The sequence below is a fragment of the Poecilia mexicana genome, unplaced genomic scaffold, assembly GCF_051168715.1.
Source record: "Poecilia mexicana isolate PSO_F unplaced genomic scaffold, ASM5116871v1 scaffold_22, whole genome shotgun sequence".
Taxonomy (NCBI): domain Eukaryota; kingdom Metazoa; phylum Chordata; class Actinopteri; order Cyprinodontiformes; family Poeciliidae; genus Poecilia; species Poecilia mexicana.
The window spans coordinates 9808041-9821859 of NW_028263391.1; the positions used below are offsets into that span (position 1 = coordinate 9808041).

The window sequence follows — 13819 nt, forward strand, 5'->3', positions numbered from 1 at the left end:
TAAAAAAACAAGCAAAAAAATCACTCAAAATCAGCCTGTTAAGAGCTGTAGTTGTGACACCACAATCTGTTAAAGCGCAAACATTTATGTTCAAATCAAGAAATGTTGTCTGGATTTAACTGTAAACGTGCTGAAAATTAAGCCATCTGAGCAGCAAAAATAGCAACTCATAATGATTGTGAGCAGTTTAATAAGGAAATTTTGGAGATATATGAAACATATCTTCAAATTTCACATGCAATTCAATTGAATTGTAAATTATTTTCTACAACATGCCCATTAGAACCTTTTCCTTTCACTGTAGCTCTTGTTCCCATTTGGGCTGGCTTGACTCTCATTGAGAATGACCCCTGATCAAGCCAAAATAACTCCAAGTGACCTTCTGCTGTTAATATGTGTTGAATCAACGTGCTCACATTTTCTTACAACAGTAAAGCAATAAGCAATAAATCATGACTGTCCAATGCAGGTTTGAATCTTCCACCTGGTGGGCACAAATTAATAATCAGAATGAAATGTAAAGTGTAGGAAGCTTAGGAGCCAGAGAGAGTGGAGCAAAAAGAATCTAGTGGAAGCACACTAAAACCGGTTTGATCAAAAACTGTTTTTTTATGACCTATTATAAGCTGGGTTCATGCTTTTAAGTTTCTATGTAGCAAATAAATTAGTTGACGTCATCAATTGAAACTTGTTATTTAGCACCTGCAGATTTTTGTATGCATTGACTTAAAAATATAGAAATTCACCTAATTTTTGACCTAAATAGTTAGCGTGATCCTGCAATCACTTGAGAGAGAGAGAGAGAAAGAGAGAGAGAGAAAGAGAGAGAGAATGATCAGGAGTGAAGGAAATACATTTAAAGAGAAGAAACCAAATAAATAAATAAATAAATAAATAAATATTGATAATCATTGATTGATTTTCTTTTCTTTCTTAAATAAAATAATAAAATGTGATAAAAATATATAATATAATCTGATCAGGAGGTCAGTGGTGCTGCTGTGGTTGATGGGCCCCAAACTATATTCTGCCTAGGACCTCATTCAGCCTGGAGCTGGATGGGTCTGTGAACATCAAGATTTAGCTTTAAATTAATTTATGAGGTAAATTTTTAAATTGAAGGTGGTTAATTATTGTTTAGGGTGCACAAATATGACCAAAGTCACCCATTACTTCCTGTTAATATTATATATTTAATACATTCTACTGTTTAGAATGATTAAACATAATAGTAATAGTTAAATGCAACAGTGTGACGCTGTAGATTGAAAAAAAGGGAAAAGTTGAACGAAGGCCTGAAGAATAGAACTTGAACTTGAGCGAAGTCTGTACAAACTTGGACACTGTGCCTTTAAGAAGCCCCCACCATCTCACAACAGGGGGGGCGTGAGCTGAATCCAGGAACAGCGATTGAAAAAAAAAAAAAAAAAAAAAAAAAAAAGCTCCACCACTGCACTGTTTCAAGTTCCCCTCTCCGGCTGAAACCCTGCCTGATTTGTGGGCAATGTTGGGGATGTAGAAAAAAAAAAGAGAAAAGGAAACCGGAGCAAAGAGAGCGTAAGGAAGGGAGAGATAGAGAGACAACACTAACTGGGTAGCTATGGAGATAGTAGGTTTTCCTGGTTGCTTTCTTTGACAGGTGTCGAGTGGGATAAAATAAAGTGTGAGAACAGCCTCCAAGATGTACGGCAAGGGTAAAGGAGCTGTGGTCCCCTCCGATAGCCAAGCGAGAGAAAAGTGAGTAAATTATCGCAGTGTCACAACAGCAAACCCCAGTACAGAGAGAGGAGTGTGCTAGGTGGCTAAACTTGCTAACTGATGTCGAAGCAGTTCAGCAACTTCAGACTCATGCACAAGTTTGTTACTTTAACTTTTCTTCTGTTTCTTGCAAGTGAAGCCGTGCTGCTTGTGTTTTTGCCACTTCTCCTGTGTGTGTTGTTGCCTTTTCTCGCCTCTTCTTCTTTAGCATCCTCCAACTTGCAGGCATGTCTGCTAAGTTAGCCCCAGCAACTAGCTGCAGCCAGTTTCACTCTTGTATTTAATTGTTTTGTTGCTCATGTTCAACCTAAAGCGGCTGCTAAAGTTGCGCCACTTTCTTCCCCCTCTTCTTTACACGCGTGTGTGCTTTAAATATCCAATAAGGAGCATGGAAGTGGGGAGGGATCCCACTCGAGTTTCTTCCTTTCTCCTCAGCCCCCCCACCATGGGGGAACAATGCATTTGGATTTATTGTAGCTGCGCATTTGGTATTGTATCCGATTGGCTTTTGTGTGCGTGTGTGTGTGCATATGTGTGTCTGCTCTCGGTAAAAATAGGATACAGCTGTTTTGTGGGGGGGGGGGGGCTTTGTTACACACTAGCCGTGTTCGTGGCTTGTTCGCGCAGGGGTTGCGAGTCTGCTGGCGCTCGGCTGCGTTGGATCCACGCGTGTTTTCGGCGACTCTTCGTGCAAAAGCGGAGCGGCGCTTTGTAACTTTTGTACCCCGCTCCGTGCAGATCTTCCCCCTGGCAGCGAAAGCGACCCGCGCTGCTGCCCGGAGTAGGCGCTGATCGGCGGGGTCTTTGCAAGGGAAGCTGCAGCCCCCTCTGAGGCTCTTTGTCTGCATGCCTCAGTCTCGCCCAGCACGCAGCTCCCCTTCTCAACACTTCAACAAGACAGATCGCTTCCAGATTGACCTTAAATATCAATTCAATAATCACCCGGTGCATTAGCGGGCCAATCAGGGGCCACTGACCCGGGTGAGCCTCCCTTGATGTCATCCTACTGTTATCCCGATTTGGTTGGTGTTAAAACTTTGTTGGACTGAACTTTTTTTTTTTTTAATGCATTTGCAATCAAACCGGGACAGAACCTGAGTTTAGATCAACAGGCACCTCTTTGTTTTCTCAAAGCTCTTCCTCATCTCTTTCTTCATCTGCTGCACCTCAGTCCTCATCCCTCACATTGCTGTTGAATTATTGAGACTGACCGAAGCAGCTGCTCTCAGCTTTGCGTCAAGAGTTGAGAGAGAGATGGAGGAGAGAAGAAGAAGAAGAGGAGGAGGAAGATGTGGTGGGCAGACTCATCCATGTTTAAAGAGGGGGTTTTGTCGCGAGCCCCGGGCGAGGTGTCAGATGTACTGATGGAAGAGAATGCGTTTGCGCGCCGATGTCTCCCATCCTAGAAGTTTCGAGGGAGAGAGGGGGGACGGGGAGGTCAAAGGGCACCGTGCTTTCCTCTGTTCTCCGCGTTAACTTTTAAACTCGCTCCACTGCTTCGTTTGTCCTGCAGGAAGTGGAATCTTTCTCCTCCTCTTTGCTCCTGGAGTGGCTCATCTCCTCAAACTTCTCCTGCTTTTCAGTGAGCCAGCTCGCAAGCTTTAATAATGCAGCAGGCCAGGTGCATGCACAAGCAGCCCCTTACACAACACACACACGGACACGCACGCATGTCGACACCACGCATAAAATTTTCATCGAAGGTCTCATGAAGGATGGGAGGGCATTGGCAGCATGATCCTCCCATCCCCAAACATGCGAATAGAGTCCTTAAACAACTCCTACTGCGGGTCAAACTCCTCTAAGGATGCACATGTATCAAGCCTGCACAGAGCAGGGAGATGGTATCAATATTTGAAGACTTTGCTGGATCCTGCGAGCTTTTGCCAGACATTTTAAAACTCCTCCAAATCACTATAGGTGTTTAAATGAGATTGGGCACCAGTATAGTTGCTTGAAGGGTGTAATGTGTGTGTGTGTGTGTGTGTGTGTGTGTGTGTGCGCGTTTGTTTGTAATACCTTGTGGGGACGATTTTCCTGACATATACTACGTTGTGGGGACCAGTCGCTCCTCGTGGGGACCGGAGCCTGGTCCCCACGAGGGGAAACCCTGTTTTTGGGTCAGGGGTCAGAGTTAGGGCTAAGGTATGAATTGAGTTTTGGTTAGGGTTAGGGTTAGGTATGTGATGGTTAGGGTTAGGAAAAGGGTAAAGGTAAGGTTTAGGCTGTAGAAATTAGTAGAAATGAATGGAAGTCAATGGAAAGTCCCCACAAAGATAGCAAAACAAACGTGTGTGTGTGTGTGTGTGTGTGTGTGTGTGTGTGTGTGTGGGCGGGCCAGTGCTAGACTGACCTGCAAGTGGCAGTGACTTACACTCTACACGACAAGTCAAAGAGAGCTTTGTGACCTACAAATTGCTGGAAACCTCAGAAAGTGGTCAGATTCCCCTGGCTGCAGTGGTCAAGTGTTTTTGTTGCTCAGCGGAAGGGAAGTCTCCATCCTCCTGGCTTTACTGGTCATTTCTAGAGCTACAGTTACGAACTATGACCCGTCTTCAATCGGTTAGTAGTTAAAGTAGTTGCAGCGATGATTAGCTTGAATTATTCCGGGAAGTAAGGAATTCAAGACGGCTTCTGCGTTGTCTCTAAGGCGTAGTCCACATGTAGCCGGATATCTCGGGGAAACAAAATTAATTTTTATGCTTTATTCATTTAATATCTCTAAAAATAATTGTGAATAAAAACTCTGACCAAAATGGAGTTTTGGATAAAACTCCCAGTTTGTGTGGACATGGGAAAATGGAGATTTAGGGCCCCGTGCATTACAGTCTGTGACAAATAATGCACGGATATATCGGCATGTTTGCTTTGACATGATTCCCAATCAACATCGTCTTGTATTTTATTGACTTTATATTCTAATCCACTATTTAAAAGTAGTTCAACCTGTAAACCTTTATATATATCTGTCGCACAAATGAACCTCCTACTGTCATGTTAAGTTCCTACTAGGAAGTCGTGGTGGTTTTGAAGCGATATGATTGGCTGACATAGGTTTTAGCTTTGCACTACACTGCCCCCTGTGGGTTTGGCATGTTTAAAACAACGCTCGGGTGTTAAACAATGCGGCGGAGATATTTGTTTTAATAAAGGCCAAGCTACATGTGTACATTTCCTAAGTTTGAACTGCCTTGTTGCTGAAAAAGTGCTTTATAAATAAAACTTATTCTTCTTAAGTTTGCCTATTTGTATATCTTTTTTGTATGTTAGTGTGAAAGCGAACCCTCTGACAGTTCATGGTGTCTATGTATATAAACATGGACAGATTGAATCTATCAATGCATGACACTAAAGCCTACTAATGTTTAACCTGAACTGACCCATTTACAGCCAAACACTGTTGTCAGTGTTATTATGGGACTGTAGTCGTCCAGATGGAGCGTTTAAACGTTTTGTCACAAGGGATCAAAATCGTCCCCTCAAAAGTACCTGCTAGCCAAAAATATATAAGTTTTAAGAACTAACATCACCAAAAATATTTTTCTTTTTTTACCTAGTCAACGACAAACTATAAACCATGTTAATGAATGGAATAAAGTAATTGTTTTTCTTTGTAGGAACAGGATCATACATCCAAAACCTCAAATAATTTCATGTTTTCCTTGTTAAATGAAAGGCAACCAGTTTATTTTGTGCCAAATTGAAGAAAACTGTACAAAAACCCCCCCCAAAAAACCCACATTTCTGCAATAAAAACAGGATTTAGGTCAGTCTTAATTTGAAAACACTCACCAGGTTTTCATACAGCAATTGAATGCAGATTTGGCTGAACCAAGGTGTACTTTAGGGTATAAGGCAATGAGTAGTTCTGGTCCTATTTACAACGAAAATTTGAAGGAAAACAGAAAGCTTGGAAAAGAAAACATTTTTTTTTTGGTATTTTTATGAGCAGATTTTAATTTAAAAGTTATGGTTTTGTCCTAATTTGTAAATTTATTTGTTGAATTGTGGTCTGGAGGAATAAGGAAAAAAAAAAAAAAGTCCAGGTGCCACAAATAGCTGGTTGGTCACATTACGAACACCCTTGACCTGGAGTACCGCATGGCACTGTTATTTCGAATCTTGTTAAAAATAATCTTCATTTTCCACTTGATTCAACGTTAAATCACATTTGGATTTGAAAGCTAGTAAATACAGAACCAGTGGTCAGTTTTGGGGTTGATTTCTGAACACTGACCTGTTATATATTAAGAAGAATAATCTTGACTTTTGACTTTACACCGTTTTTGACTTTTTGTCGTTTAAAACAAAAGCTGTATTGTTCTGGAGTTTACACTTTAAGCAGTCTTTAGCTATTTATATTAGCAACTAGAATAAGTAGTGTGTCTAGACGCACTAATGTAGATTCCTACTATAAAGCTGATATTTCCAAACATATCCAGCAGGCCTCGTAACACTACTGGATGAAACGGAGCAACTCTGCTGTAATCCATTCAGCCTCCCTATTATCTACTAAAAGCCTCGCTCTCTCTCGGACCCTCAGTAAACAGCGGACATGCCTGGACACATATAGTGGAAATAAAACAATTTCTATTTTTTACAACTTTTTGTTTCTCTGTGTTTTACTTTAAATTGTCACTGTTACTGTTACTTTCTCTTTCTATGCCAGCTTCCATATTGAAGCGAGTTATTGTAAAAGCAACCTGGTTGCCCTTGGGTGTGGTGCGTTCGCTGACAAAAAAAAACAAACAGATATGTTTTTTCCTGACATTCCAATGACTGTTTAGGACAGATCAAGCTAAAAATTTACTAATTACAATGCCTTGCTGATTTTCCAATAGTATGCACATATTTCATTTAGTTATGTCAAGGGATTTTTTGCAGTGTGACCTTTTATAAACTAGTTTGATATTCATTACATGCACAAGGTGGCATTGGAGAAATGCCCTCACTAGGACCAAACTGCTTGTGAAGGAACGCTATTTTAGCTTTTTAACATCTTGATCAATAAAAATCAGTTTCCGTTTCCTCCAAACAGTTTTTTTCCCCCAATACAAACTTAAATAGCGATTCATCAATCAATCCACTGGTAATCAAAATGGGCCAATAAACTCGGATTGAAACATCTTATAATAATGATAATGAACATTTTATTCTTTTATCAATTACATCAAAATTAAAATTCACACTGTTCTCAGTCTGTTAACACAAAGGTTGTGTTTTTTCATTTCCCACCTGATTCAAGGACACTCACTCTCAGTATTCTTGATTAATGTTTATTTTTTTTGTTGGACTAAAATGAGAAAATCCTAATTTGGCAGGTCAGAACTAAGAGAAAACAAATAAAAGCCTACTCGGCACATTCCTGAAACATCTAAAATGTGAATCAGAACCAGAGTTGTGGTCCGTTTTCACGAAAACATCGCTCTGTAAATGGGCAGAAGCAAACTGGACAGTTTAATAATCAGCTTTTTGAAAAGTCAAAACATAGATCTTCAGTGTCGGAGTTGTCAATTAAATCTGTTTTCTATAATTGTGCTCAGTTTATAAATAAATTGGGTCATGCCAATGATTGATTGTTTTAAGCTTAAACAAACTCTGGGATAATTATATTGAAACAGAACTGAAAACAAAACCCTCTTAAATAGAAACTCCATTGCTTCTAGATGCAGGTCAGTTTTGCTGTTAAATCTTTAAACGTATAATTTAGTTTTATCTTAAATTACTGAGAAACAGACTCTGATATTGGCCTGTTTGTTGGAAATGCCTGTGATTCTGTCTAGGGCTGAGATATCATCATGTAGGAATCATTGGCTCGGTGTTTGCCTATTCATATCTTCCGCAGACTACATTTGCATACTAACAACGTATTTGCATACTATTGGTAGTAAGTACAGGTCAGGCATGGGTCGTGTCTGTTGTAGCACTTTGGAGCAGTGTTCATTTCTCCTCCCCTGTGGCAGAAATACGCAGCATTGACGACACAAAGATTCAGCTGGAGTCTTACAGAACCTGCGCTCCTGTTTTACTGCGACACGTGTGAACAGTTATTTTGTGTTTCCTTCATACATGAATGTCATCTGATGTTTCAGCAAAGATAGTTTTTTCAGAATCTTGGATTAAACGGGTGTACTTGTGATTAGTAGAGGCAGGTGAGAAAAATTGATTGACGTTGCTGTTCCTGTTAGCTTCAATGTTCCGAATTGACTCGCCGGTGCTGCAGATCGTTTTTTGTTAATGACTTTCTGTTGGTGCGATGAAAAACCTGAATGTCAACTACAAAAGTGGAGTGCTGAAGGTTTGCGGTTTTAACACTTGGTTATTGTACACCATGCAAATACGGTCTTTATTAAAAATATGGAGGAAGATGCCCTTCCTTGTTGGTGTTAAGCCAGACTTCATCAAACACGGTGGAGCTCTCCACATCCTAACTTGAGTCATGGCAAGATTTGGGGAATATACATTTATTTCTCCAATATTAGTTTATAACTCTACTTTTTTACAACAGATGCCTCCTGCTTTGCAAAAAGAATTCCAGCATTCGACATAAAACCCGACGTTCTTAGCAAATATTCAAAAGTTTTCAAATCTTACTGCTGAAAGCTACCAGTTTTCACTGCTCGGGTTTTAGCTGTTCTTTCAGAACCACATTGAGGGTGATGATGACATAATAATAACATGGGGTAGGCGGTACCTGTATCTCATGGTATCTGCTACAGGGAGAGGCAAAGCTTCACACTTTATCTACTAAGTCGGACTTGTTTCCGGTCAGAGTTGTTCTTTGTCACCGATTCTACTCGTAACCTTTACCGACAAAATTTCTTGACTCAACCAAGTTGTTGAGAGGATCCATTTTTCTGACCTCAGGATCGTCTTTTTGCAGATGATGTGGTTCTTTTGGCTTCATCGGGTCGTGATCTCAAGCTTTTACAGAGCGGTTTGCAGCTGAGTGTGAAGTGACCGGAATGAAAATCAACCCCTCCAAACGTAAAACCATCGTCCCGAGCCCGAAAAAGGGTAGAGTGGCTTCTCAGTCCCAAGTGGAAGAATTTTAAGTTTCTCAGGGTTCTGTTCACAAATTAGGGGACAAATTGAGTGGTACATTGATGGACCTGTGGACGGCACAACAGTGGTGTTGTTGAAATGGCTGGTTAGGATTCCTGTTCTGTGGGCGACCCACTGGGAGGGAGACCCAGAGAAAGATTTGGGGCACGCTGGAGGGGCTATGTTTATAAAAACAAAACTTAGTAAATTAAGAAGGAGTTTGTCCTTTTCATTTAAGTCTTAATTAAAATGAAAAAAACAGATGTTGAAGGTAGTATAAGTGCAATGATAAGAATCAATGCAGAATCAAATTCCAGTCGTTATTGCGGTATCAGTGTGGGCAATGCTCAGTCGCATCTCTAGATGCAGTGTTTGGTAGGACAGACTAGTTTGGGTGCATTGAACCTGGCTCTCCATTGTTATTTGCTCTGTTTGATGGTCTTTTATGTAACTAATGTTTGTGTCCAAGATTCAAAAACTTTAAGGGGAAGAAAAGAGTGAAAACATGTTTGCTCTCAAGAAGCAAACTGATGAAGACATTAAGGCAGTATTACAGTTAATAATCTCTCTTGTAGTCATGAAGATTATCAATGCGCTTTGCATTTGATTGTATTGCAGCCATGTTTCAATTCAGCACATAGGAAAGCAGAAGATGTCTTTTAAGTAGCTGTAAATTGAGTCTCTATACGGCGCAGTACAAAGGAAAATCCAAAGAGCTATCAATGTTTAAAAGCAAAGCTCACAACAGCCTGATTATCTCAGAAACCATGTTTCATTGATCAGCTCATTGACTGCTGATGGTGACAATGACACTGAGCTACTGTCCTTCTCATTAGGACCTTATTGGCCTGTCAGAGGAGTGTCTGCTGTGGGCACACAGGGCACTGTCATATCCACACTCCGGGTCGATTGATGGTCCATTAACAGCCTATTAAACATGACTAAGTGAAGGAGTTTGGAGTACAATGTTGGGCCAATGGGGGTTTCCCACTCTGCCTGATAAGATTGGTGGATTTCCATTTTTTAACTTTTGTTGGGCTTTTCTAGCAATGACTTATTTTATGTCTCTTTTTAATTGTCAGACCAGAGCTTTTTCTTTTTTAATTGTTGGTAATGGCTGTTTGTCTTGCTGCAGTGAATCATTAAATTAAATTAAAGTTGTTGCATGATTATCAGTTTTGCATTTATTGAAAGTTGGAGAAAAATAAATGTTCTCATAATGTTTTTTTTCACCATCTGTCTGAGTTGACCTAGTTATGGAGATTATGTTGTTTGAAAAGTCTTTAACATAATGCCAATGCCCTGTCTGCTGCTGTGGTGTCTCATGGCATTTTAGAGCTACTTGACTATAATCAGAATCACAATTTTACCCAATCTGAGCAATAATAAAACAGCAAAGCTCTGATTGGTGCAACATTCGGTACAATCTTTATAGCAACGCAATAAAAATGTGCTTGCCAATAACATATTTGTTAAATTGGATGGGCTATCACTCTTTTATCACATCTAGGTGACCTAAAGGTCAAGTAGAAGGTTATGTAGAAGTAGAAGGTTATGGACTAGAAAGTGGCTTAAGTTCAATCCTCTTGGATTATGTGTGTCATAATCATACACACATCATAGTGATAGCTGACATCAAAGATTTTTCACAGATGCAGAATTTTTCTAAACATGATAAAGTGGATTTTTGTTCTGGAACATTATCTGAATTATTTCACTTCAGTCCAATAATACTCATCTATCCAGCTCATGTACTTCATGTGCCAGTAGAGGAAACCATCTTTGTGCTGCTGGTGATCTCTACTCAAACCCTTCAAACTCAAAGACTTATTCATCATCCTAAATTGACTTTTATCTACTACAGTTAACTAAGTATTTGCATAAAAAAGAAATTAGAAAGGTGGTGTCATTTTTTCACTATTTCAAAAAGGTTGGGGAAATATTTAGAACATTGTTAAATATTGGTTATCAGCCACAACGGCGAAAATATTGTACATCGATATCGGCCCAAATGTTCAAATTGGTGCATCCCAAATTCACACCAGTGTAAGAATAGGTGCTTCTTTCGAAAAGCAGTTGTTTTTTGAAACAAAAGATTGTTTTTTTTATTAACTCGTATCTGTACCTACTACTCAGAAAACTTCCAGTTGGGAAAACCACATAATAAATCTCTATTCTTTCCAAACCAGGCGAAATTACCACATCTTGATAGCATCTCAATATTAGCAGGATATTTGAAACAAAAATGTAGAATATGAGCTTATATTTGTCTGAAACAGAAAAGCACTGAAACATTTATTGCTGCTGATAAAATAATCTAAAATTCAGATTTTTTTTCTTTTATGGTTAAAGAAATCGTATATGTCGTCTTAATCCACAGGCCACATTCACAGAGGAATTTCCAGCTACTCCAGTACTTTCAGGTGTCTCTTTAATGGGGTTTTAAAGAGGAATGCACCAAATAAATTAAGATTTGTATCGGTCGATGTTTTTAACAAATCAGTTCTGTGAGTAAAGCGGGCTGACATTATGTGCTCTGTTTTTTTTATTTATTTATTTTTACAATGTCAAAAGGATGGTGAAATATATAAAAATATATACTGGTAAACATCAGTTATTGGCGATAAAAGCATAATTTACATCTGATGGAGATACTGACCTAAATTTTCCTGGATAAGGTGGTTCAGTTGAGGGAACTAAAGAAACAAATTAAGGAAAAGAAAATAAGACATTCCAACAAGTAAAGAATATTATTTGAAAATGACAAAGTTTTGATTGAACCAGAGATGTTTCTCATCTTGCTGCTAATCTGTCCGTCTGGTTTTAGGTAGTAGCTTTATGGAAATTTTCTTATCGTTCCTGTAATATTGTTCTTATGTTTCTGGCTTTACAAGCTCGACTTGTGAACAAATGTTTTCTGTTTGCAAAAAGTACCAGAAGCTGTCAAATACAATTTTGACCTAACTTGTGATTTACTGGTGCATCAGAAAGGCATTCTGTGTTGTCAGAGTTCCCATGCAGATTTGGAAATTCTTGAAAATAATTTACTTTTATAATTTTCAAGCTCTGGATACAATTTGATACAGTGGTTTTCGTCAGTAGCTTTATTGACTACAGTGAGAAAATGCACACTCGAGTTTAAAAACGACTTTAAAAAGCTGAAGCCATTTTCAGTATTCTCTTGTTTTTTAATTTGTGAAACCTACAGAAGATGAGACCCGATTACTAGTGAAGAAGTTACAGGTTTCCATTTTATACCCGGCACTCTGTCTAGAATATTGTGACAACTTCAGGAAAAAAAAAAAAATCTAGAAATTTGAGTCTGGAACGGTATTTTAATTTTGAAATTAAAATGATTTTGAAAGTATGCTTTAAACCGTTCCCTTCCGATTTCCAATTCTTGTTTTGCGCAACTCTTAAATCTATCATTTCTTTTTTTTTTCTCATTTCAGGTTAGCGTTATATGTGTACGAGTACCTGCTACATGTGGGAGCACAGAAGTCAGCACAGACCTTCCTGTCTGAGGTAAGACGGCGTCTTCGACTCGGAACACATTTAGCTCCGACCGAACGTTCAAAGTCCTCCCGAATTGTTGTCTTTCATTGGAAATCACCTCTGCTTTAAGTTCAGCCGGCTCCTGTTGAAACATGTTACCTGCAAAGTGGGCCCAAGTGCTTCTGAAGGCAAACGGCTCTCTACATTCCTCAGTCTTAATGCAGATCTAAGCAAATACACACTCTTTCAAGTTTTAGCTTTTACACAGCAGGATAAACACCAGTAAGGACATAATTAAATGAACAGCGTGCCAATATTTATTAAAAGCTCCGGGCAGGTGCTGGTAATTTATAGCTAAACCAAACAACTTTTTACCAACCAAAATGTACTGAACAGGCTGTGAAGATGTGGCCAATTATCTCAGAAGACATAAGTGTGGGAAAGGCTAAGAAGGACATTTTGGACAATTTGGATTCCTAAGTGAAAAATGCATGGTGTAGTATGAAAGATTATTCACAAAAAATGTGAAAATGTCACAAGTTATTGTTGCATCGACCCGTTGACCATTGATTGAAGTCTTCAGTCTTTCTAGCTGCTTTTCAGCATATCTGTTACAGAAATAAATTCAATAGATTCGATATATCTAAGCTAAAAACATGTTTGTCTATAAAAAAATCAACAACCAGTGTTCTTTGATGCTCTTTGTTTAGAGTTTAGTGGAAATCGTATAAAGGTAGGAACATATGCTTTGATGAATAAATAAGGATAACCTTGTATCTGTTTGCTCTGCAGCACGTTTCCCTGATTATTTTTGTTCTCATGTTGCCGTGAAATAAAAACAAAGTTTGCTCAAATAAAACCGAACCTTTTTCATAGACCGCTAAGAGAGAATTGTCATTGTTCAGTAAAACATGACCAGTTCATCTATACCTACATATTTTCTCAGAAGTTTTTCCACAGCTTCATGTCCTTTAGAGGGAACTTTTATAGAGTTGTACATAAACAAATAGCTGGTGGTGTTAATGAGCCGAGGCAACGTTACATAGGAAGAAAAATCAAACCTGTGCAAGAATGTGATTGACAGAAAATATGAAATAATGATGTTACTTCAAGTATTATCAAGGATGGTATATATATATATATATATATATATATATATATATATATATATAAACAGAATAATTGTTGTGCAGGTTATTTTCTAGAGTTTGATTTTTGAATCCTTACGGAAATCGAGGGAATTACAAGATTGCCCTAGTTATGCACGCAAACATGTTCCTAACCTTTTGTTTTTTTATTAAACTCCAGATAAAAAAAGTTCTTACATTTAACTGATTTAACGACCTTTTGATCACCCGTTGGAACCAAGGGGAAAAATTTTCAGATTTAAAAAATATTTTTATTTCTTGACTTTTCTCTCTCACAATGGTCTGATTAAAAAAAAAAAATTGTTAAGTCGGGTTTATTATTTCTGTCTCAGTAATGTTTTTTGGTTTTGTTTCTGTGCGGTCAATTCAAGGGT

General features: G+C 38.6%; 1 protein-coding gene across 2 annotated transcripts in view; it reads left to right on the top strand.

Annotated features, from left to right (window-relative positions):
• The first annotated feature begins 1102 nt into the window (after positions 1 to 1102).
• LOC106906218 (single-stranded DNA-binding protein 3) overlaps positions 1103 to 13819 on the top strand; it is a 44477-nt gene continuing 31760 nt past the window's right edge. The window contains exons 1-2 of one of the 2 annotated variants that reach the window (XM_014971395.2): positions 1103 to 1737; positions 12255 to 12327. In XM_014971395.2, coding sequence (XP_014826881.1) covers positions 1682 to 1737; positions 12255 to 12327 — 129 coding nt within the window. In that variant the 5' untranslated portion in view covers positions 1103 to 1681. The remainder of the gene's footprint in view (positions 1738 to 12254; positions 12328 to 13819) is intronic. The other variant, XM_014971394.2, reaches the window with a different exon arrangement.